This window comes from Nyctereutes procyonoides, unplaced genomic scaffold (assembly GCF_905146905.1).
Source record: "Nyctereutes procyonoides isolate TBG_1078 unplaced genomic scaffold, NYPRO_anot_genome, whole genome shotgun sequence".
NCBI lineage: Eukaryota > Metazoa > Chordata > Mammalia > Carnivora > Canidae > Nyctereutes > Nyctereutes procyonoides.
Window position 1 is genome coordinate 35,938,677 of NW_026575052.1, and position 22,531 is coordinate 35,961,207.

Here is a 22,531-nt window from a genome sequence, read left to right on the forward strand (position 1 = left end):
CCGAGGACCGCGTTAGGCCCGATCGCCACGGGGTCTGGGGATTCTATTTTTAGTTTAATTCTGAATATAAAACCATCATCTGTTCTTTCTTTGTATAACCTGAGTCCCCACGTATATCCATTGGCCCAGTAAGTAGCCCTTTTTCCGGGCTCCGTGAAGGATATCCGTAGGGGATGACACCACCCTTGGCAGGGCCCATAATTAAGGGTTTTCCATTTGCTAAATGTCGGGTGAGTATAGTTAGCCTTGACAGTGATACAATCCCAGGAGGAGGAGGGCCTCCATCCTGTATCCCCAGTAGTTTCACACCCCCAATTTTTATAATAGAAGTATTCCCCTCCTCCACAGGTGGGATTTAGCCTGCGATCTCTGTGGTACCCGGGACAGACATAAAAGGGAAGAGTGCTTAGCATGGCCCTTCTGTCAGGCGTGCCACATCCTCCCCATGGGTCTAATCCCAGTCGCCCTGGAGGGCTTTCTTGGTTAGGGGCTCTAGAGGTATCGAAGTATCCCTCTAGGTCCCATGGGCTAGGGGCCCCTATGGTTAGCTTGCATAGGTCAGGATATAGGTCAGGCCACCAGGTTCCCACGGGGGCGGTCTTAGTTATAGACCAGACCTCGTCACCCCCAGACGTTAGTACCTGCCAGGTTAACCTTTTGAGGGCATGAGGGTCACCTTTGGCGGAGGTGAAGAGCGCTAGGAGAGGTAGGAATATAACAACTGTCATTGAACAATTTTTGAAAGTCTTATCTTGAGCGGGTTTTGGGTGCGGTGGAGCTTCCATTGGAGTGGCTCGTCCGGTCCGTCCTGGCTGGCGTCAGCGGTGCTCGTTGATGGGGTGCGCTGGACGTGTGAGGCGTGGACCCAAGCAGCAATGCCGTCTACCTTTAAGGCGGTTGGGGTGGTCAGTAGTACAGTATATGGGCCCTTCCAGCGGGGCTCAAGCGTCCTGGACTGATGTCTCCTGACGTAGACAGAGTCCCCGATCTGGAACGGGTGTGGGCCGGTTGTGTCTCCGGGGCGGTAGACAGCCGCAAGGGGTTTCCAGATCTGGTGCTGGATAATCTGGAGCGCCTTTAGCCTGTCCTGTAAACCGGGAGTGTTAGCAAGAGGGTCAAGAGCAGAATCTAGTAAGTCCGTTACTGGTGGGGGACCTCCATAGAGAATCTCGTAAGGAGTTAGCCCATGGCGCGCGGGAGTGTTCCGGACTCGGAACAGAACCATAGGGAGGAGTTGGACCCAGTCTCTAGTGCCAGTCTCCAATGTCAATTTAGTTAGGGTCTCTTTAATTGTTCTATTCATTCTTTCTACCTGACCTGAGCTCTGGGGTCTGTATGCACAATGTAATTTCCAATTTATCCCCAGTAATCTGGCCACCAACTGACTTACCTGGGAGACGAAGGCGGGGCCGTTGTCCGACCCTATTACCTTGGGCAGTCCAAACCGGGGGAAAATTTCTTCCAGGATTTTCTTGACAACCACCTGGGCGGTTTCTCGCTTGGTGGGGAAAGCTTCTGTCCAGCCATTTCGTAGAAAGCTACTCCCATCGGTGTACCAGGTTGCTTCAGCATCTGGCAAAGGCTGGTCCGTCAAGTCCCCTCTGGTGCCATGGACTTCAGCTAGGATCTGGTGGCAATCATGCATTACTAGGGAGGGGGACTCGGTTTCTGGAAGCAAGGTGGCCGGGTTTAGAGATGTAGCCGTTCCAAACTGTATCCGCTCAGAATTCAGTAACATGGCCTGATAATGGGTGACCCGGGCATTTGAGAGCCATCGATCAGGGGGCTGGCGGATGACTGTCTCTAGGGCATGGGGGGCCACCACAGTGAGGGGTTGGCCAAAAGTCAACTTGTCTGAGTCTTTTACCAGGACTGCCATAGCCACTATTATCCGGAGACATGGGGCCATCCTGCAGCCACGCTGTCTAATTTTTTTGAAAAGTATGCCACGGGCCTTTTCCAGGGTCCCAGTTTTTGAGTTAGGACCCCTTTGGCTATTCCATTATGTTCATCAACATATAGCGTAAAAGGCTTGGTTACATCTGGGAGGCTCAGGGCAGGGGCGGTCAATAAGGCCCTTTTTATTTTGTCAAAAGCCAATTGCTGCTCCTTTCCCCAGTGGTAGGGGGTGTTGGATTTCCTGAGAGGATATAGGGGAGCCGCCATCTCCGCAAACCCGGGTATCCAGAGGCGGCAGAACCCAGCACTGCCGAGGAACTCTCGTAGTCCTTTGGCATTAGTGGGTGCTGGGATCAGGGCTACAGCCTTTTTGCGGCTCTCCGTCAGCCACCTCTGGCCTCCTTCCAGGAGATATCCCAGATAGGTCACTTGTCTCTGGCCTACTTGGGCCTTTTTGGCGGAGGCTCTATACCCCAGTTCTCCCAGTCTCTCAAGCAGGGCCCCCGTACCTTTTATACAATCCTGTTCTGTCCTAGCCGCCAGGAGCAAATCATCCACGTACTGCAGAAGGACGAGGTCCGGATGGCCAACTCGGAAATCTGCCAAATCCCGATGCAAGGCCTCATCGAACAAAGTAGGGGAGTTTTTGAATCCCTGTGGCAGCCTTGTCCAAGTGAGTTGTCCTGAGAATCCCGTCTCAGGATCTTTCCATTCAAAAGCAAAAATAGGCTGGCTTTGAGAGCTTAACCTCAGGCAGAAGAATGCATCTTTTAGATCTAACACCGTATACCAGACATGGCTTGGGGGTAAGGTGCTGAGCAAGTTGTAGGGATTCGGCACCGTGGGATGTATGTCCTCTGTCCTCCAGTTAACCTCTCGTAAATCTTGTACCGGCCGGTAATCTCCTGTGCCGGGTTTTTTTACGGGTAATAGAGGAGTATTCCAGGGCGACTGGCAAGGTATTAAAATGCCCAATTGTAATAGTCTCTGTATATGTGGCCGAATGCCTTCTTTGGCCTCTTTGCTCATTGAATATTGCCGGATCGGTATGGGGGTGGCCGAGGGTTTTAAGTTTATAATTATGGGCGGCTGGTTTACAGCTAGTCCCATTCCGGCCGTTTCCACCGAGGCCTGAGGGTAGTTGGTGAGCCATTCAGAATCTAGGGGCTGCACGGACGGTGGGGAGTCCTCGTGCAGCCGGTGTTCATCCTCTAGGCGCAAGGTCAGTACCTGGAGGGGCTGCCCTCCCGCGCCAGTAATAGTGGCCCCTTTTTGCTGAAAAGGTATCTGGGCCCCTACTTTTGAAAGAAGGTCTCTGCCTAGGAGAGGGTAAGGGCAGTCTGGGACCAGTAAGAAGGAATGCGTTACTTGCCCAGTGCTCAGGTGGACCTTCTGTTCGGTTGTCCATCGATATAACTTGCCTCCAGTTGCCCCCTGAACCCAAGACGTTTTAGAGCTCAAGGGTCCTTTTGCCTCAGTTAAAACTGAATGTTGAGCTCCCGTATCGACCAGGAAGGTCACCGGCTGTCCCCCCACTTTAAGGGTTATCCGAGGCTCGGGGGGGGGGGGTTCCTGGCCCTGACACCCCTAATCTTCATCTTCTAGGGACAAAACAGGAATGGGCTTCTTTTTAGGTCCCTGCGTTTGGCCCTTCCTTGGGCAATCTTTAACCCAATGTCCTTTTTCCTTGCAGTAGGCACACTGGTCTCGTTCAACCCGTGGTCCTCTTTTGTCTCCCAGGTCCCTACTCTGTCCTGACTTACTCTGCCCTGAGCCCTGTACTACGGTGGCCAGTATAGCCTTCTATTAACCTCTGCAGAAAACCTGCCGGCGTCTCATCTTTTCCCTGCACTATAGCACGTACCTTTGCCAAATTGGTGGGGCAACGCCCTGCCCCTTTGAGACCCGCTAGGAGTACCTGGCGATAGAGACGGAGCCGCTCCCTACCAGCAACAGTGTCGTAGTCCCAGGTCGGGCGAACCAAGGGGAAAACATCCTCAATCTCATTAGGCAGCCGGGTCGGCCTCCCATCCGCCCCCGGGACGCGCTGTCTCTCCTCCGTGGTGAGGAAAGTCTGCAGGAGCTGTTGGTGGTCATCCTAGGTCGGCTGGTGGAGGTGTCCATTGGGTCCTGGCTGGAAGACTAGGGCCTTCACCTGCAAGATAATGTCAGTATTATCCTGGGCCACCCGACGTTGAAAGCCGGCCACTCTGAGGAGCAGAAGGTGACCCATCTTCGTCTTCTGACTTTGACCGAGAGATTGTGTGCCCGGCCGGCGACTTCTTTCTAGTGATCTAGAGTGAGGCTTAAAGGGGTGGTTACAGTCTGCCCCATGGGTGTAGAGAAGGGGTGAGCGGTGAGGAGGAGGACAGGAAAGGAAGAAAAACACGGAACGAACAGACGCACACGAACGACAGGACTGGCGCGGCAGATTCAGACGGGAGCGGTCGCGAACCACGACCTTCCCCGAAGAGGAGGGAGTGCCGGGGCTCCGTTCCTCTTCCAGACCACTCCGGAGTCCGACTCCGGAGGGGGACCAGGGGTCTCGGGCACGTCTGCCTCCCCCGCTGGTCCAAATACAGAATACAGAGTACAGCGTCCTGCAGGCACAATACAGACCCGGCACAAAACAGACCCGGCCAGTCAGACAAACGGACGAGACAGATAGGACATTTAGCGAGCTCGGTCTTACCTCCTACCGGTCTTAGGATTGAGTCTGGGGCGTCTCAGATCCCGGACGAGCCCCCAAATGTTGGACCCTGGCTCACGGGTGCCAACGTGGCCCGGTGGACGCCCCAGAGACTCAGACCCCAGACAGGCAGATGCAATTAGCAAGAGGGTTTATTGAACGTTTGCGCAAACGGGCTCTCCGCCTCCGAGGAGGAAAAGAGCCGCTTTTGTTTTTTTTAATCCTTACTATTTCACAGTCTTGAACTTCATTGCTTTCATCTGCCCTTTGAAAAAAGTTACCTTTAGGTCCTTAACATCTTTTTTCATTTCTGTTTTTTTTTTTCTCGCAGTCTGTTGTTTCTAGTTTATTGGATTAATATTTTAATGTCAACTGCACTTTCATCTGCTGAGATATCACCCTTGTAGAAATCCTATTAGCTTTCTAACTATGAAAATTGAAATGAAAGAGAATGTAACTACCATAAACTAAAAGAAACATCCTAGCCCTTCCTGGGCTTAGGCTGCTCATCTCCTTGTATTAAACCACAGTTCTCCTGCCTACTAATACATCGTTTTCCTTTGTAAATTAGAAAACCTTTCACAGAAACAACATTATGTCGATAGCGGTGACCTCCTCAGTCCTAAATTCTTGTGTCAGCTTCTAACAGAACATGAAAGACTCCTAACTCTGGGAAACGAACTAGGGGTGGTGGAAGGGGAGGAGGGCGGGGGGTGGGGGTGACTGGGTGACGGGCACTGAGGTGGGCACTTGATGGGATGAGCACTGGGTGTTATTCTATATATTGGAAAATTGAACACCAATAAAAAATAAATTTATTTAAAAAAACCATCTTAAGAAAAATAAATTTAAAAAACGATAGAAACCAGTCTTCGTTGTTTTCTCCCCCATCTGTGCACACCAGCTATTGCATTTCATTTAAGAACCTTTCTGTTCATTCTGTCTGCGGGCATCATTCTTTCATATCCTTCACTATTCATATTCAATCTCTTCAAAATCTTTGCAATTTTTCCCTCCTATTCAACCTCCAGGAGGCTGCCTTTGCTTAGCTTCTTATCATTTGTCACTTGAACTATAAATCTCTGTACCTCATGTCTCAGGCCTGCCACACTCCTAATCTATTTTTCACAGCGCCACAAGAGTGGGATTTATTACACATCAAAATGTTATCATATTGTTTCACTAGCTAAAATCCTTTAGAGTTCTTCCAGCTTCACTCCCCAAAACATACCTTCTTCCGACATACCAAATCTATAGTTGCAGGACCAGTATCTTCCTTCTCTTACACCTTCTTTCATTTCCTTACATTTCATTCCCAGTTTTTTCCACTACTGGGAATGGTTTTCCAACTGGCAGTGGGTATCACTTCTTCAATGCCTAGCTCAAGTTCCCTCCCTGGTAGTTCACCTCCCTTTCCTCTGCATTCTGGGAATATATATACAAAACAGATCATAGTAAGGGTCACAAAGAGCAAAGGTAATACCCCCAACAGTCCTTTTCAATCTTAACCATTTCTTTTGTCTTTGTGCCTACATAGGAATAGTAGTAAAATTTGAGTAAGTAACATCAAATAATAATACACAGCTTGACAGATATTAAAATGGATATGCGTGGTGGTACCTGGGTGGCTCTGTCAGTTAAGCTTCCAACTCTTGCTTTTGGCTCAAGTCATGATCTTAAAGTCCTAGAATGGAGCCCAGCATCCAGCCCCATGCTCAGTGTGGAGTCAGCTTGATATTCTATCCCCTTTGATCCCTCTCTGCTCCTCCCGCTGTGTTCCTCCCCTGTGCCAGGGAGTGTGCACGCTATCATAGGTAGGTAGGTAGATGGATAGATAGATAGATAGATAGATAGATAGATAGATAGATAGATAGATATGTAGTAGAAGCCACTCATTTGTAAATGAACTAAGAATTGTAGCTTCAGGGAGTCTACAGATTCCTCTTTGATCTGAAAGTTGGTAGTAGTATTTTGCTGCTTGAAAGAAACAACTTCTAGTATGAACACCCGATTGGCTAATTTGGAGCATTAGTTCTAGATCATCATTTTCTTCACCTTTTCTTTTTTTTTTTTTTTTAATTTTTTTTTCTTCTTTTTTTTTTCTTCACCTTTTCAATGTGTAACTCCCAGGGTGTATCTTCCTGGTATATATTCACTTAATATCTTGAACTTGCCAAATTGCACTGAAGTGTACTTTACCTTGGCCTCTAAAGGTGAATTTACTGCTCTTAATGATCTTCAGCAAACATTATTCAGTACACATTCATTGAAGATCTGTTTTGTACACAGTACTCCGGGAACCATTAACTTACCAGATGCCATTCTGGTGCAGCATCTAGCACAGTCCTATGTATATTCAGTCAGTTACTGTGCATGTGGACATGTTTAAACTGGGGTTCACTGACTATTGGTTCTAAGAGTACAGCAGCCTGGGTATCTTGAAATTCTTCAGTACAATTTCATGGAAATGTTGGTTAGAAAAAAATAATTAAACTCTTTTCAATATATTGCAGGACTCACTGGAAAAAGAAAAAAGAGAGAGAAAAGTGACCAGGTCTCAGAAACTAGAAGGAGCTAAACATCATAGCAGTCAATTAAAAAATGACACTAAATCTGCTGCTACAGGGTGGTGATAGGTGTAGTGGTGAATAGTGTTGGTAACCAGGGTCTTAGCAAGTAGGAATACTCACCCAGGGATGGGGGAGGAGGTTAGGTGTCTGTAGAATATGAGAAGCAATTACAGAAACCCTACATGAAGTCTGTATTCTTAAAGGGTGACTCAATTGGTAAAAAGTGGGCTAGGAGAATTTTATTCCACTACTATAGGAATAATAATGAAATTTGATTCTCCCTCAATGCAAGTACAGGAGATCTAAAACAAAATGAAAAATAAAGAAGCTAAACAAAACAAAAAAAATCACTAAATGCAAGGAAGTACTGGACACTAAACACATGAAATCATAAAATTAACTAGAAACAGTAAGAGATGCTTTATAATATGTACATATATATATAATATTGATTTTAAATCATGAAGCCTTAAGAGCATTGCAAAGAATTGTTGATTTGAGAACACTTTACATTTGGCTTTATGGCATATATCTAGAGTGGTGATGGTCACTTCCACCCCTATTTAAGCACTCAGTTGTCTTGCCAGGGTTTCCGAGGCAAAGCTTCTGTGCATGTCCATCAATACATCAATGTATTGTATGTAGGGGAAGAGGAATATGATTACAAAAGTATTAGCTCAGAATAATAGAGCAGCAAATTTAAAATACATTTGACCTCTCTTGTGTGATAATTTCTGGTTAATTTTGTATGTTGGTAATGATTCAGTCAGGGAAGGGGAACCAACTATTTTGTGGAATAAGGAATTTATGATAGGAATTAGAATTTGCTTAATTTTTGGAGATGCTGGTGAAATAATCATCCAAAACTGAATATTGAAAGATGAGAAAAATGTTACCTCCCAGTGTTGGCACAGGTGAACAAAACTGAAAATGAAGCACATGGAGCTGCTGGGGTGGGATTCTTAAGGATGCTGATTTAGAGGCTGATGGAAAGGTTTTGAGGTGGGTTTTTGTTTTGTTTTGTTTTGTTTTTAAGATTTCATTCATCCATTCATGAGAGACAGAGAAATGTAGAGACATAGGCAGAGGGAGAAGCAAGCTCCCCACAGGGATCCTGTTACGGGACTCCATCCCAGGACCCCAGGATCATGACCTGAGCCAAAGGCAGACACTTAACCACTGAACCACCCAAGTGCCCCAAAGTTTTGAGTTCTTTGTGACTTTCACTACTCTAAGTTCCCAGTGAAGCATCAGGCGGTGAACTTGGGGTTGGGCAACAGGATCACATGTAGGGAGAGGTGGGCTCAAAGTCCAGAAGAGAAATGACAAACTGGAGCCTGCCTGTTACCTCTTTCACTGATTCTGAGCAATGATGACCTCAGATAATAATGACCAATAATCCTTTATTACTCCTGAATTTTGCCTACCTTCCCTCGTGGCCATGTCAAATGTTGAAGACAGAGAAGGAGATTCTGAAAAACATAGCTCTGTAGCCAACTTGACATTAAAAACATTCCCAAAACTGTATATATGCTTTTCCAGAATTTTTGTCATCACAGAATTTACATATTGAACAACATTTATCTGGTAAAGTAAAACCCAAAAAGAGAAGCAAAGCCAAAAGTCACATGGTAGGAATCATGAGGATAAGAGAAAGAATTGAAACTGCGAAGGAAATTAGATAAGAAAACAGGAGAAAGAATCAAGATTTTTAAAAATCAGATTCCTCAAAAACAGGGCACGCATAAAATGAAGGAAAATAAAAGAAATAGTTTAGAACCCAATAATTTTTATAGATAAGAGAGGGTGTAAAGATGGTTTGCAGCAGCTTCATTCCAATGAATTCTTTGACTTCTATTCTAAATATTTTCATAATGACTTTTTAGGGTGATTTTATTGAACACCGTTTAATAAGAGACTAGTTTTTTGTAGTGTAACACTCATAATATGACTCTTTGGAGAAGGCATGGGGATAAAAGTAGACATATTGTTGATTGAAAGTATATTTAAGAAATTTTTAAGAAATGTTAAGGGTCCTAAGATGTTATATCTTGTATATAGAGATTTTCCCAAATTTTACAACAATCTTAGCATCACATGACCTGAGCAGTGATAAGTCATAAAGCTGAAATACACACTATAAATTTCAATAATTAAAAAAAAGTGTTTAACTCCCCCAGAGAAATATTTAATTACTTTAAATTTTTTTTCCATGACATGTAAAAATTTTTGTCAGATGAAGAGCTAATCAAAAAGTAAACAGCCAGAACTAGAAGAATAAAAGTATTAGGCAGCTAAGTAATAAACGTATTTATATTTTGTTATCTTGTGATGTTTGTGGCATTTTCTGACTTTGAAAGCTTTTTTGCCATGCTTTCCAACTTTGAAAGAATTTGCCCCAATTTGCTTTTACAAGGCCAGTATGTATTAACTTTCTTGCCTAATTTTGTATTTTAATTGTTGTAGTCTTTTCCTTAGATGAGTACCTGTGAAACACAAACAGTACATGAAGGAAATAGAATTAAAGATATGTTTTAAACATTACATTTATGTGGAGAAACAGGCTCTGAGAGGCTTTCCATCTCTCTTCTTCTTCAATCTCTCTTCTTTTAATCTACAGTAATTCCACTTCCCTATGCTTTTTGCCCAGTGAAGTCATGGTTGATCCAGAGAAGTGAAATAACATGGGAGTAAATGTTAATAGAATGTAATGTGAAATCCCACAACCACAAAACACACACAATGGCCAAAAGACACTTAAATGTTCATTCTTCCTATTAAATGTTCATTCTTCCAGAATTACAAAAATCCAAATAAAACTGTAAAGAAAGTAAAGTTCAAGAAAGCAATATCTATTGTTAGAAAGAAAGTGAAGCTCAAGAAAGCAGTATCTATTGTTAGAATTAATGAGGAAATAGTTACTTGCTCCTTTTATCACAGACTCTTGGAAAGAGTATATACTGTATAATATTTCTGGAAATAGGTGTATGCATCAACACTCAGAGAAAATGAGATATTGTTCCTTTTTAAAGTGAAATCAGAAATCAATTTTTGGTATCACCTGAACAGAAACAATTGAAATATCCATCACATGATAATAGTTACCTTTGAAAATGTTAGATTATTATCCATATTTGAAATGTCAAGAAATAATATTAAGATCCCTTTATTACACTTTTCTTAGGTGATATGTAGGAAAGAATCATACCGTTAACATAGGCTAAAAACAATTCACAGAAGTAGCTTTTTAAAAATAACACTATAAATGAGTTTTCAATTCCTGCCTTTGAGCTATGTGGAAACAAATTTCTTTCATAGGAATTTAAATACCTGAGAAATCAGTGTGTATTAGATCAATAAAATTACCTTCTAGAATATGTAAACATGAGTTCTGATTAGGATATTAGAAATATATAATTTAGATACTCTTAAGATGAAAGCAATATTACCGTAGGGAACACTGTTTAAAAAAAAAACAGGAAATGAAAAAATACCAGTTCTTTAATTAAAAGTTTCTGTTATTTATTGTTATAAAAACCATTCCAAAATTTAGTAGCAATAATAACATGTTATTTTTTCTCATGGTTCTCTGTATGGACGAGGATCACCTGAGTGGTTCTTGTTTGAGATAGTTCATGTAGTTGCAGTAAGATATTTTTTAGGCCACAGTTTCTGAAGATTTACATGGAATGGATGTATAAAATGGTACCTCCATAAGTCAGGAAATTGATGCTAGCTTTCAGAGCTGGGAACTCACCTATGGTTGTCAACGGAAGGGCCTACACAGATTGTTTTCATGTGACTTAGATGTTTCATATCAAGGTCAAGTTCTGATAGAGTGCTCTGCAAAGGAATGTTTAAAAAAAAATCCAGAACATTACTTCTATCTAAATGTATCAAATCCAAATTACTGAGACAGCCCACATTGAAGGGATGGAATTAGAATCCATGTCTTGAATAGTGAATGGCATGGTTCCAGGTCAGAATGATGCATGGGAGATCGGAGGTCTTGTTTTGGTTATTTTCATAAAATACCATCCTCTGTACATCTTTTTTTCCCCTCAAAATCAAATAATCACAATCAACTTTGTGTGACATATTTTGCATATCATTTATTTCTATCTTTTGAGTTCATTCACTACTAATCTAGGGCTATATAGTATTTTCCTGTATAATTAGTAGCAGGCACTGGGGCTCTTACATTAGGAGCTAAGGGTGTATTTCTAGTTCTAAGCTTTGTAGAAACTATTTGAATTTTGTTCTTCATTCCATTCACCTTCTAACATTATGACAAAGAGGTGTGGGTATCATTAGGTTAGAATAATCCACTTGCTTACTAAATCAGTTCTTATTTGACACTTTGATTTGCCAGAATCATTAATAAGGATCCCAAATTGAGTGACAAGGATCTCTAAATCAAATGTTTCATTTGTGTTTTAAGTGGAATTTTACAAACCTCAACAGTTGAGAGCTATCTTTTGGCAAATACTTCCTTAACAAATACTTCCGGTTACTGTGTTGTTGTCCTTCATGAGATGTCATTATTAGTTACTTACCCCATGCTAAGGGACATGGAGAATGCCTGAGGGGGAGCAGCGGCAGAGTTGCATGGTGAAGCCACTCAAATTTTCTAGGGAGTTTAGTTAACAAGACAGAGAACCCTCATACATAATCAGTGGTAGTTTTTCATCTGCAGAAGATAACATAAACTATAGCCATTTAAATTACGATTAAATGATTAAAATGTAAGCATTTCTATTACTATCTTTTTGGGGACTATCCTGTTACATGATTTGGTCATGCATGTAATGAAATAATTCATTGTGGTTTTTGTTAAGTACCAGCCAGTCTCTGAAAATACAGGGCTGGTGGTTATTCAGTGATCCTGGATGTGAATATCTCTTAAATTTCTAAAAAAAAAAAAAAAGATCAGTATAATATCAGTTAGAAAAATTGGCAGCCAAGCAGAACGTCGATGGGTTTACTAATACTGAAAGATTTCACTCCAGGAATCCCCAATCTATTAGACTTCATAGTAACAAACTCAGATGACATTTAACAACCCCTGAACTACCATGTTTCCTTCTGTATCAGTCACTGAAGATTTGTTGCCCTTTTATGTTTTCATGTTTGTGTCACAAAGATGACATATCATCCTATTAGTAGTTTCTAACATGTCTGAAAATGTCAAAAGCAGAGTAAAACAGAGGTGGAATAGCAGTTGGAGATGATGTCTACTTGTGAACTCAGGAAATTGAAGAAGCAGAGGGGCTTTGGGTTTCTAGGGCCCCCCCTGTTTGTTGTTCAGCATATCTTATTTCTTCATTCACTTTTCATTTATTTCTAGTGCTAGACATGTTCTTTAGCACCTGTGTAGACATTCTGAATACACACAAATTGTAGATGCCAGCCGGGGCAACCTAATTTGTTGGATATGTGTGTTGTTTGTTGTGTGGAAGGGAGGTGGTGAATGAGGGGAAGATTAGTATTCCATTGCTTTTTTCTAGTATTCACGCCTCAAGAAAATTAGAGCAGCGCTAGGGACAATGCAGAAAAGAGCAGGAATGAAGGTAAAAGAGATGAGAAGAATCCACTTAAAGAAAGAGTAGACACATGAGGAGCCATCATCAAAAATAATAAAACTTGAAAGGGATATGATCACTGTCAGCAAATTAAAGGTATTAAATGATAGAGTGAACATGTACTCATCCAGGAAATATTAGAACATGACAGGAAGAGCTTGATGACCTAACTATAATTTATCATGCCAGATTTTCTGTTTCTTTTTTTTTTTTTTAAGATTACTCCTATCAGGAGATTTATTACTTTAGTTGCATCTTCTCTCTTTTTTTTAATAAATTAATTTTTATTGGTGTTCAATTTACCAACATACAGAATAACACCCAGTGCTCATCCCGTCAAGTGTCCCCCTCCGTGCCCGTCACCCATTCACCCTCACCCCCCGCCCTCCTCCCCTTCCACCACCCCTAGTTCATTTCCCAGAGTTAGAAGTCTTTATGTTCTGTCTCCCTTTCTGATATTTCCCACACATTTCTTCTCCCTTCCCTTATATTCCCCTTCACTATTATTCATATTCCCCAAATGAATGAGAACATACACTGTTTGTCCTTCTCCGATTGACTTACTTCACTCAGCATAATACCCTCCAGTTCCATCCACGTTGAAGCAAATGGTGGGTATTTGTCGTTTCTAATGGCTGAGTAATATTCCATTGTATACATAAACCACATCTTCTTTATCCATTCATCTTTCGATGGGCACCGATGTTTCTAGCAGCCATGTCCACAATAGCCAAACTGTGGAAGGAGCCTCTTCTCTCTTTTTTAAGAAAAAGATTTTATTTATTTATTCATGAGAGACAGAGACAGAGACACAGGCAGGGAGAAGCAGGTTCCATGCAGGGAGCCCGATGTGGGACTTGATCCTGGAACTCCAGGATCTCACCTTGGGCTGAAGGCAGCACTAAACCACTGAGCCACCCAGGCTGCCCAGATTTTGTTTCTTAAACTCCCAGTGGCCCACATCAGGTTCTGGGAGGAGGTTCTTTCAAACCCTCTCTCAGTTGCTACAACGTGACATAAAAGCATGTCTGTCCATCCTTTTCATTGGGAGGGTAAGAGTGCAGGGATCGCCAACATTTCTCTCTGGAGAATCTTCCCCTCTTCTAGTAGTCATGTGTTAAGTTCTCCAGGTTAATGAAGAGCTGAAGGTCACAAAACCTGTCTTCATTAGTCTTCTTTGTAAGTTCTACTCTTTTGGTTACACACCTTGCTTCCGAATGTGGGAAGAGCTGGCATTTACTGTTTCGTGTTTAGTCTTTGAAGCTTCAACTGAAACAGGAGAGAAAGAGTAATAATTTGCTGCCCCACTACATCAATATCACTCCCTATGTTTTAATGATGATCAAGCTTAGGTTTAGCATGAAGATGACTTTTTGAGGTCACAGAACACTTAGGGAAAGAGTTGGTATTCCAGTCAGGTCTGTTTGCTACTAAAACACACGTTTAAGAAATTTACAAGGTAAGGTTTCTCAGAAAAAGATTAAGTCCTAAAAGAAACTTTTCTTCTCACCTCCTACTTTGTTGCATATTTTCCATTTTGCATCTGCATGACCATTCCCTGCTAATCTCTATCCTGAGGGGTGCTTAAGGAGGTGATTTTAATGGAAGTTATCATTCACCTTCTAAAGGTGCCAGAACCTTTGTCTCAGGGTTTTGGTTGGCTTTTGCCAAAACAAGCCCAGCAGAAAATGAGGGAGAACTGGAGGATGAGTTAAGCTTATGTCTTCCTCTGTCTCCCTACCTGCTGGACCTATGACTTGGAAGTAATTACATTTCTCTTTAGAAACACACAGCCTGGGGATACCTGAGTGGCTCAGTCGTTTGGCACCTGCCTACGGCCCAGGGCATGATCCTGGAGTCCTGGGATCAAGTCCCACATTGGACTCCCTGCATAGAGCCTGCTTCTCCCTCTGCCTGCGTCTCTGTCTCTCTCTCTCTCTCTCTCAATCTGTCTCTCATGAATAAATAAATAAAATATTAAAAAATAAATAAAAGAAGCACACAACCCCTGTCTGATGACCTTCACATATGCTAAAACCCTTTTGAGGATCCCATTGACTGTGGCTTCCCCTTCCATTGTCACATCTAGTTGTGGTACTGGCTGTTGTTACACTCTGGGAATTGTAGCATCCCTTATGGGGTTCCTTGAATACCTTCAACAGCTTTGCAAACAGTGCTTTATTAGACTCTTTTGAACTACCCATTTGAGGATGCCATATGTTTTCTTTGGGGACCTTGGAAAGTACACCTCCCACATTGGTAGGCCAATTTATTCCTGTTATATTTGTGCAAAGAAAAACATTGCTCTTCTAATTCTCTGTTTAACTGTTAGAATCAGGGGTAGAGGTGGTGGTTTAGGAATGGGCAAGCCTTACCTAGGTAAATGAAATTCCATAGAAGATGGAACATACAAATAATGGTATTACCTCTTGTCACCCTTAAGATGTTATATAGGCAACTTGCAAATACGTAACATACAAAGAAAGATATAGTTCATATGTAACAAAATCTGCATCCTTATGTACCATTGCAAAATCTGTAATCTTAAGTACAGTTGAACTTGCCAATTAAAAATATATCACACTTTAAAAATAGGTATGTCAGGATTTTCCAAATAAAACAGTCTCTATTAAGTTTAAACATTCGCTTAATTTAGTTTTATCAGGATTCATTATGCAGTTTCATCTGGATCACTCAGCCTATTTAAATAAATTGTCTAGTTTTCTGTTTTGCCTTCCCACTCTTTGATATGCGAGTGTCTAGCAGGCTCACTGTGTCGTAATGCTAACCAGGATAAAAGAAGCCTTAGGTTCTGTAAAAATCCAGACATAATAACGTGATCAACTCCTTGAGGTTCAGAAGAAGTTGTAGAAAGAAGTAATATAACGGCAGTGTTCTTTGCTGGTGGCAGCACATGAAGACATTTTGCCAACATATGGATATTTTAAAAATATCCTTCCATATATATATATTTTTTTTACTATTTAGTGGTTTTTGTAAATTTCTCTTTGACTTTCTATACTTTGGATTTGTGAACTTTCATGCTATTAATATTTGGTACCAAAAAAATTCTTGGTATAGTTTATAGTAAATGATGTCTTTTTTTTTTTTTTTAGTAAATGATGTCTTTTGTCCTTTTTTTTTGTCTTTTGTCTTAATAAAGTATTTCATTTCATCTAAGTAGTCAGCATTATGTAATGTTCTTAATATTCCATTACTAACCTTTTAATAACTATAATAACTTTAATGACAACTCCCTTTTGTTACTAATATTAAGAGTTTGTATCTGGCCTTTTTATTTTCTTGGTCAATCTAGTTAGACTCTAGTTTTTAAAAATCTTTGCAAAGGACTAGGATTTGATGTCATTGATTTTCTTTAGTGTTTATTCATTTTCTACTTTACTGATTGCTGTTATTTTCTTCCTTTTTACTGATCCTAGCTATAATTTGCTCTTCTTTTAATAATTTTAAAATAGAGGCATAATATGTAATATAATAAGTATATAGGGTCATCACTTTCCCTCTATGTGCTTTTTTGGCTGCATTACATAAATTTTGGCATGTCTTTTTATCATTATGATAGAGCTCAGTATATTTTCTAATAAACCATAGTATTTTAAAATATGCTATTTTAATTTCCAAATACTAGGCCATTTTAATTTTTTATTATTGATTTTAGTTATGTTAAGTCAGAGAGTCTATATTAGTTAATTCCCTTTAAATTTATTTAGACTTATTTTGTGGCAAAGAATATAGTTTATATTTATGAATATTCCTTATGCAATTTCCTACAAACTCCAATTTCCATCTTCTCAAATAAGAAGGCTGAATTCTGCTTAAGTATCCCTTTTCTTTTCTACCTTCTTCAAAGTACACCCAGAAAGAGAGCCAGGGAGATTATGGGACTTAACTTACTAGTTTGCATTGTCTCAGTGATTCTACTTTTGTGCTTGCTTTTGAATAATATCTGAAAATAGTTATTTTATAGATTATTTTCTCAATTTCTACCAGTTTCCTGAGTGAAAGGCATTTACTAGTTATTTTGAGATAGCCAGGAATATAAGATAATTTATTATTTTTTCCACTGACCTTCAAGATGATTATTTTGCCATACTGAAATAATAACTATCAAATTGATTTACAGGTATTAGGGAACATAGGACATACAATTATGAATATAACTGATGTTATTTAATAACATGAAATTATCTTTCCTCCACTTAAAAATATAATGAACATATTTTGAAGAACAGAACTATTTCTGTCCATAAATAGTCTATAACAAATCATTATTCTTATATTTCTCAGATGTGGTAATATTTGATCAACAGATTTTTTTTTAAACTATGGTGTGTTTTTCTCTAGCCTGGGAGACACAGAGGAAATATAGAATCTTAGAAAAAGAGAGAATTCTCTGCAAATTGGTAAAAAATTGAATGTGCCCCAGTCTTCCAAAATGGAAAGAAATCAAAACTAGATTAAAGGTGATTCTGTATTTGAATTATAGGCCAAGCATAATTGTCAGTTTTGTGAAGTTACTGAATCTCTTTTACACACTCCTAACTACACATACTGGTACTTTTGTTGTGTTGTATTTGTTGTATATTTTGTTGTGTAGTGAAAGTGAATACTAAAGATAATAGGAGATAATACATGAAATACTTAGGTCAGTGTCTGACATGTAAGAGGAAAACTGCCAAAAGTTATCTGTACTCAGGCATATACTAAATTATGAAAAACACAAAAGTTTTTACTATGGCATAAAATAGAATTTAAATAATAACATTTTATTTTGCTTTATAGGTATCAATATTTACATTTTATTCAACCCATTTTATGTTAGAAATAAACAGAATTAACTAGTATTTTTTGTATAAATCTTGTAAAAAATCATGATTATACAATAAGAAATCATTTATAAACTTCACTTTCTTTACCCTAATAGTATGTAAAATAGTATGTAAAATAGATGTAAAATAGTAAAAAAAAAAGTCAGTCCCTAACATCCTATATTGACATATTCATAGATTATTCTACTGAAGGTTCTTACTGAGTTACCTTTTGTTTTTCCTTTATTTATTGCAAGCATATCAGAATCTGTTGAAATTTGCATAGCCTCTTTTGCCAAGGACTACTTACTTTATTTGAATAATTCTCCAAAGGCATTCTTATGAACATAATGAAATCTTGCAATTTTTCTGTAAAATTTGTTTTTTGTTTTCAAGAGATTTGCATTGTTTTCTTAGTGAGAGGCTGATAAAATATTTGCCATCAAGTTAGGGGAATGATCTTACACAAAAAAGGGCATATAAGGGTACTAATTTGATAAATGGTTAGCTCATTCATAAATATTTTCATGTTATAGTTTTCTTTCTTTTATTCATAGATAGGGGTCTCAGATAAAGGGAGCCCACTATTCACAAAACAAAGTGCACTCTTTGAACAAAGAAAATATAGTAGGGCATTTATACAGGAGACATCATTTATCCTGCTTAAAATATAATTTTGGTGGGTTTGTGGTTTAATGGACCACTTTCTGCAAATATGCTTTGTCCCACATACTTTTTTTCCATACTGGAAACTGATTTGATTAATTTGACAAGAACATAGTACACAACAAGAGGACTTCTCCAAAGACAGTATTTTACTATCTCAGACCCCTGGAAAAAGACATTAGAAATCATCAAATTATATGTTTCCCAGTGTGGGATGCATACACATTAAGTACACATAAAGTAAGACATTTTTGTAGACCCTAGCCCTGAGCATATTATGATACACTGCAAAACATAATTTAAAATAAAGCAAGATTTACCCATAAAATACATGGAAAGAAGTCTACATTCTGTTTATTTTCCCACAATGAATACATGAAAGCTTTTTCTATAATAACATAATCAAATTCCATAAAAATAGTTTTGTGCCTCTAAAATTTCTTACTTGTTTTGCTCAAGATTGCACACACCAGACACTTTTAGACAAAACGAGTTGAGGTGGCACCTACACATAGCATACGTTTCCATCAAATCACCTCATAAAAAAATTACTTGCTTTTCAACTGCCTCTGTATACTTTTGATTTCTTAAGACAAAACTTATCTGTCCAAATATAACTTCAACATCTTTCTAACATCTCTCTTTTTCTAAAAAGGAAATGCAGGCTTAAATTTACAAGCTTTCGGCAATCAACACCAATGTAGAACGTAGTGATATTACTTTGGTTTTATTACTATTTCTACCAATGATTATGAAGATTTCTTTTAAACTATATTTAAGTAAAACTGAATCTGCTCTTTAAAAATCATATATTTAAAAAATCAGTACTGAAATTTATAGTCCTGAAATCAGGGAGACATTTAAAGAATCCTTCATTTTTTATAGATCAGGGATTGGCAAACTTTCTTCCCCTAAGTGCTGAATAGTAAATATTTCAGGTTTTGTGGACCATACAATCTCTGTGGTATCTACTCAACTCTACCATTAAATAGAGAAAGTAGCCATAGACCATATGTAAGTGAATGAGTGAGGTGGTTGTTTAAAAACAAACCAAAAAAAAGTCTAGATATGGCCTGGTAGCTTGTCGACCCCTGTCATAAATGACAAAATAAAGCATCAGAGAAGATCTTTTAAGCTTCACCAGTGAGTTAGTGACAGACCTAGGACTCCTATTCCCCCACAAAAGCACTTTATTTTATGAAATGTCACACCAGAAAATGTCTTCTCCTAGGATTTTAAGAAGTTTTACCAAGGGAGTGATTCATTTTCATTTTTTCCTCTCTTTTTTTTATAGTGGGGGGATTGTTTGGCTTCCAAGTTATTATTTATATCACATTGTGAATAATGATATATATCACTGATTTATTGGTTCTTGGTCTGGTAATCATCATGCATTGATAGTAAATACAGACATGAAATAATAAACCTACAGATCCATATAGGAAACATGGAGATGAAAACTGAAATTATTTGAATGATAAATTTAACACAGATTCTATAGATGGCTGGTTTGCAAATATTAACATAATAACATGAAACCTATACAAATAAGGCACTTGAAATACTCATGTTTCTGAAAATGCCACCAGGGAATTGAATTTCCGGTAATCTACCACTGGAATGGTAATTTATCTTTTTTGCATAAAAGGTTAAGTTAGTCACTAATTGGGGTCACAAGAAAGGGATTAACACCATATCAAATTTGGTTAATAATTTCCATTCAAATCCCATAATGACTTGACATGAGACTAAAGACTGAAATAATTTCCATTTATTAGTTGCTGAAGTTGGTTATCATTATAGGAAACAAACAAGTTCAGTTTAATGACTCCTTCCCTCAATCAAAACTCTTCTGCATGTGTAGCAGTGAGCTAATGACAGAGCCATCCATTTCCACCTCTGAGGATGACTTCCGTGTTGGAAGTCAGCTTTAAAATAAGTATATCTCCCTTAAATAAAAGTCCTGGTTGTTCCAGTAAAAGGTTCTGGGCTCTCTTTATTGAAGTTAAGAAAATACACCTAACATATTTAAGAAGAGAAGGTTAGTGTTTTTAATGAACATTTGGTCACTGATCTCTGATCTAAGATACTCCTGCCTTATTTGATGTACTCTTTTCTTGATCTGACAGTAGTGTGTGAATCACTTTTCAAATTTTAAATTAACTTAATATACTCACTCTTTGGTTTGTCTATAAAAAAATAATGATAAAAAAAATGATTCATCCCTTAAAAGCAAGGTTTAGGTCAGCTTGTTTGGAACAATCAGTTGTAAGTTTCAGAAAACTCCCAAGATTTTTGCATATTTTTGAGAACTTCATCATACACGTCACAGAGTGGACACTGTTCCATATTTATATTCACCTGCTTCCTAAATATTTATTAGTAAGTCTGTAATTTGTAATGTGTTCTCCCATAGAACCGTGTTAGGATAAAAAATACAAGACTACTCCAAAATTAATTTGTGAACTTAACTCGAAGTATATTAGTATTGTAAATGTAAAAAGCAATCATTATGTACAATATATTTTCCTTTAAGAAGCTTCATCAAAGGAATGATTTGGCAAAGTCACTGGAAAAATATGTTTCTGTTTCCAGTTGTATACACTGTCGCAGCTACCGAGAATAAAGAATTCTCGGAGTAGTCTCATCACCTTGCTGTAGCAACAGCATGTCCTGTGCTAGTCAGATGGAAACAGAAGAGGCACTTCATTGTCCCATAAATCTCAGTTTTATCCTGGCTCCTCCACTGTCTGATTATGTCACTTTGACATAATCTTTGTCTCTGAACCTTGGTTTTCTAGTTTGTAAAGTGGAAAGAATAATACCTAATTCACAGTAATGCAGGAAGAATGAAATGAGATAGATGTTAAAAGCATGCTCATCATACAATAGCTTTTTAAATTATTATAGACAGAAGTAGAGATGGGAGGAGAGTATGTTTTCCAAAAAAGTAAATACCCATATGAGTTCACTGTCAAATCTGGGCCATTTTGGGTATGCAAGGAAGTGTTTAAGCAATTCTAGTAGACCTACCTAGGGACTACCCTATATAGATGAACACATATGATCACTTTACTTAATAATGATGCCCTGTTGGAAAAGAGGCAATCGTAGGGTATGGAAGAGCAGTTCAAATTCCAAGGCTTACAGAAGATATTGGGAGGGAGCAAGCTCAAAGACATAAAGTCCTGCAGGGCAGTCAGCTACTTAAACCCCCAGGTAACAGTGAAGTAGAGCTTTGTTTCGAGAAGCAGGCATAGATGTGACAAGTGAGTTCTCTATGTATGCAGAAGACATGGTCACAGGGGCTCATGAGTGCATTTTACTCCGTCCTGCCAAAATTCAGGAGATTTTCGAACATATGAACATTTCATATATGAACATCAAAAATGGCTCTAAAACTTTCCTAAGAGCAAATATGTAATTGTGTTACATCATATACAGTTAATAATTCTACTTATAAATCTTTCTAGCTACATATCTGTAGGATAAAGCCATTTCAAGATTTATTTTCATTTGAAAAGTTCTTCTTACCCTTTCCTCTTCCTGGTACTCCCCATTCCTGTTCCTTTTTTTTCCCCACTTTATTCTTTAGCTGTGTGTATGTGCATGTATGTGTGTATTTTGTCAAAATTTGCAGGGAATCCCTGGGTGGCGCAGCAGTTTGGCGCCTGCCTTTGGCCCAGGGCGCGATCCTGGAGACCCGGGATCGAATCCCACGTCGGGCTCCCGGTGCATGGAGCCTGCTTCTCTCTCTGCCTGTGTCTCTGCCTCTCTCTCTTTCTCTGTGTGACTATCATAAATAAATAAAATAAAATAAAATTTAAAAAAATCCATATTTAAAAAAAATTTGCATCAACTCCTTTTTCATAAGCAACTACATATTGTGCATATGCAAGTGTCTGGAAAACAAAACAAGGTCTACACTATTAAAGTCAAGTAAACATTGAAAGGTTTGATCTTTGCCTTGAGTTTTTTTGTTTGTAAGCAACCCAACCTAAGGCAGTAGTTGAATGGACAACCTAAATACCAAGCAAATTCCATTTCATATATGTATAATTTTCTAACTAGGCATTTCCACATTTTTTGATTCAAATAGTTGAGGTTTTTCAAACTGTAGTTCATGACCCATTAATGGGTCACCAAATCAATATAGAGGGCTGTTACTCTTTTTTAAATAAAAGAGAATAAACTAGAATAAAAAATATCAAAGTGTGTCATATAGAATAAGGGTATGCAAAAAATTTTTCAATAACATGCATAAAGAAATATTTTTGTGTAATAAATATCTATATA

General features: G+C 39.0%; 1 protein-coding gene across 1 annotated transcript; it reads right to left on the reverse strand.

The window, feature by feature from the left end:
• Nucleotides 1-396: 396 nt before the first annotated feature.
• Nucleotides 397-1,929, reverse strand: LOC129513809 (uncharacterized). The gene is made up of 2 exons (XM_055332156.1): nucleotides 1,391-1,929; nucleotides 397-1,087 (listed from the first exon to the last, which is right to left on the reverse strand). Exons 1-2 carry the CDS (start codon nucleotides 1,907-1,909, stop codon nucleotides 725-727), a joined length of 882 nt encoding a protein of 293 aa, XP_055188131.1. The 5' UTR covers nucleotides 1,910-1,929; the 3' UTR covers nucleotides 397-724.
• Nucleotides 1,930-22,531: the final 20,602 nt, after the last annotated feature.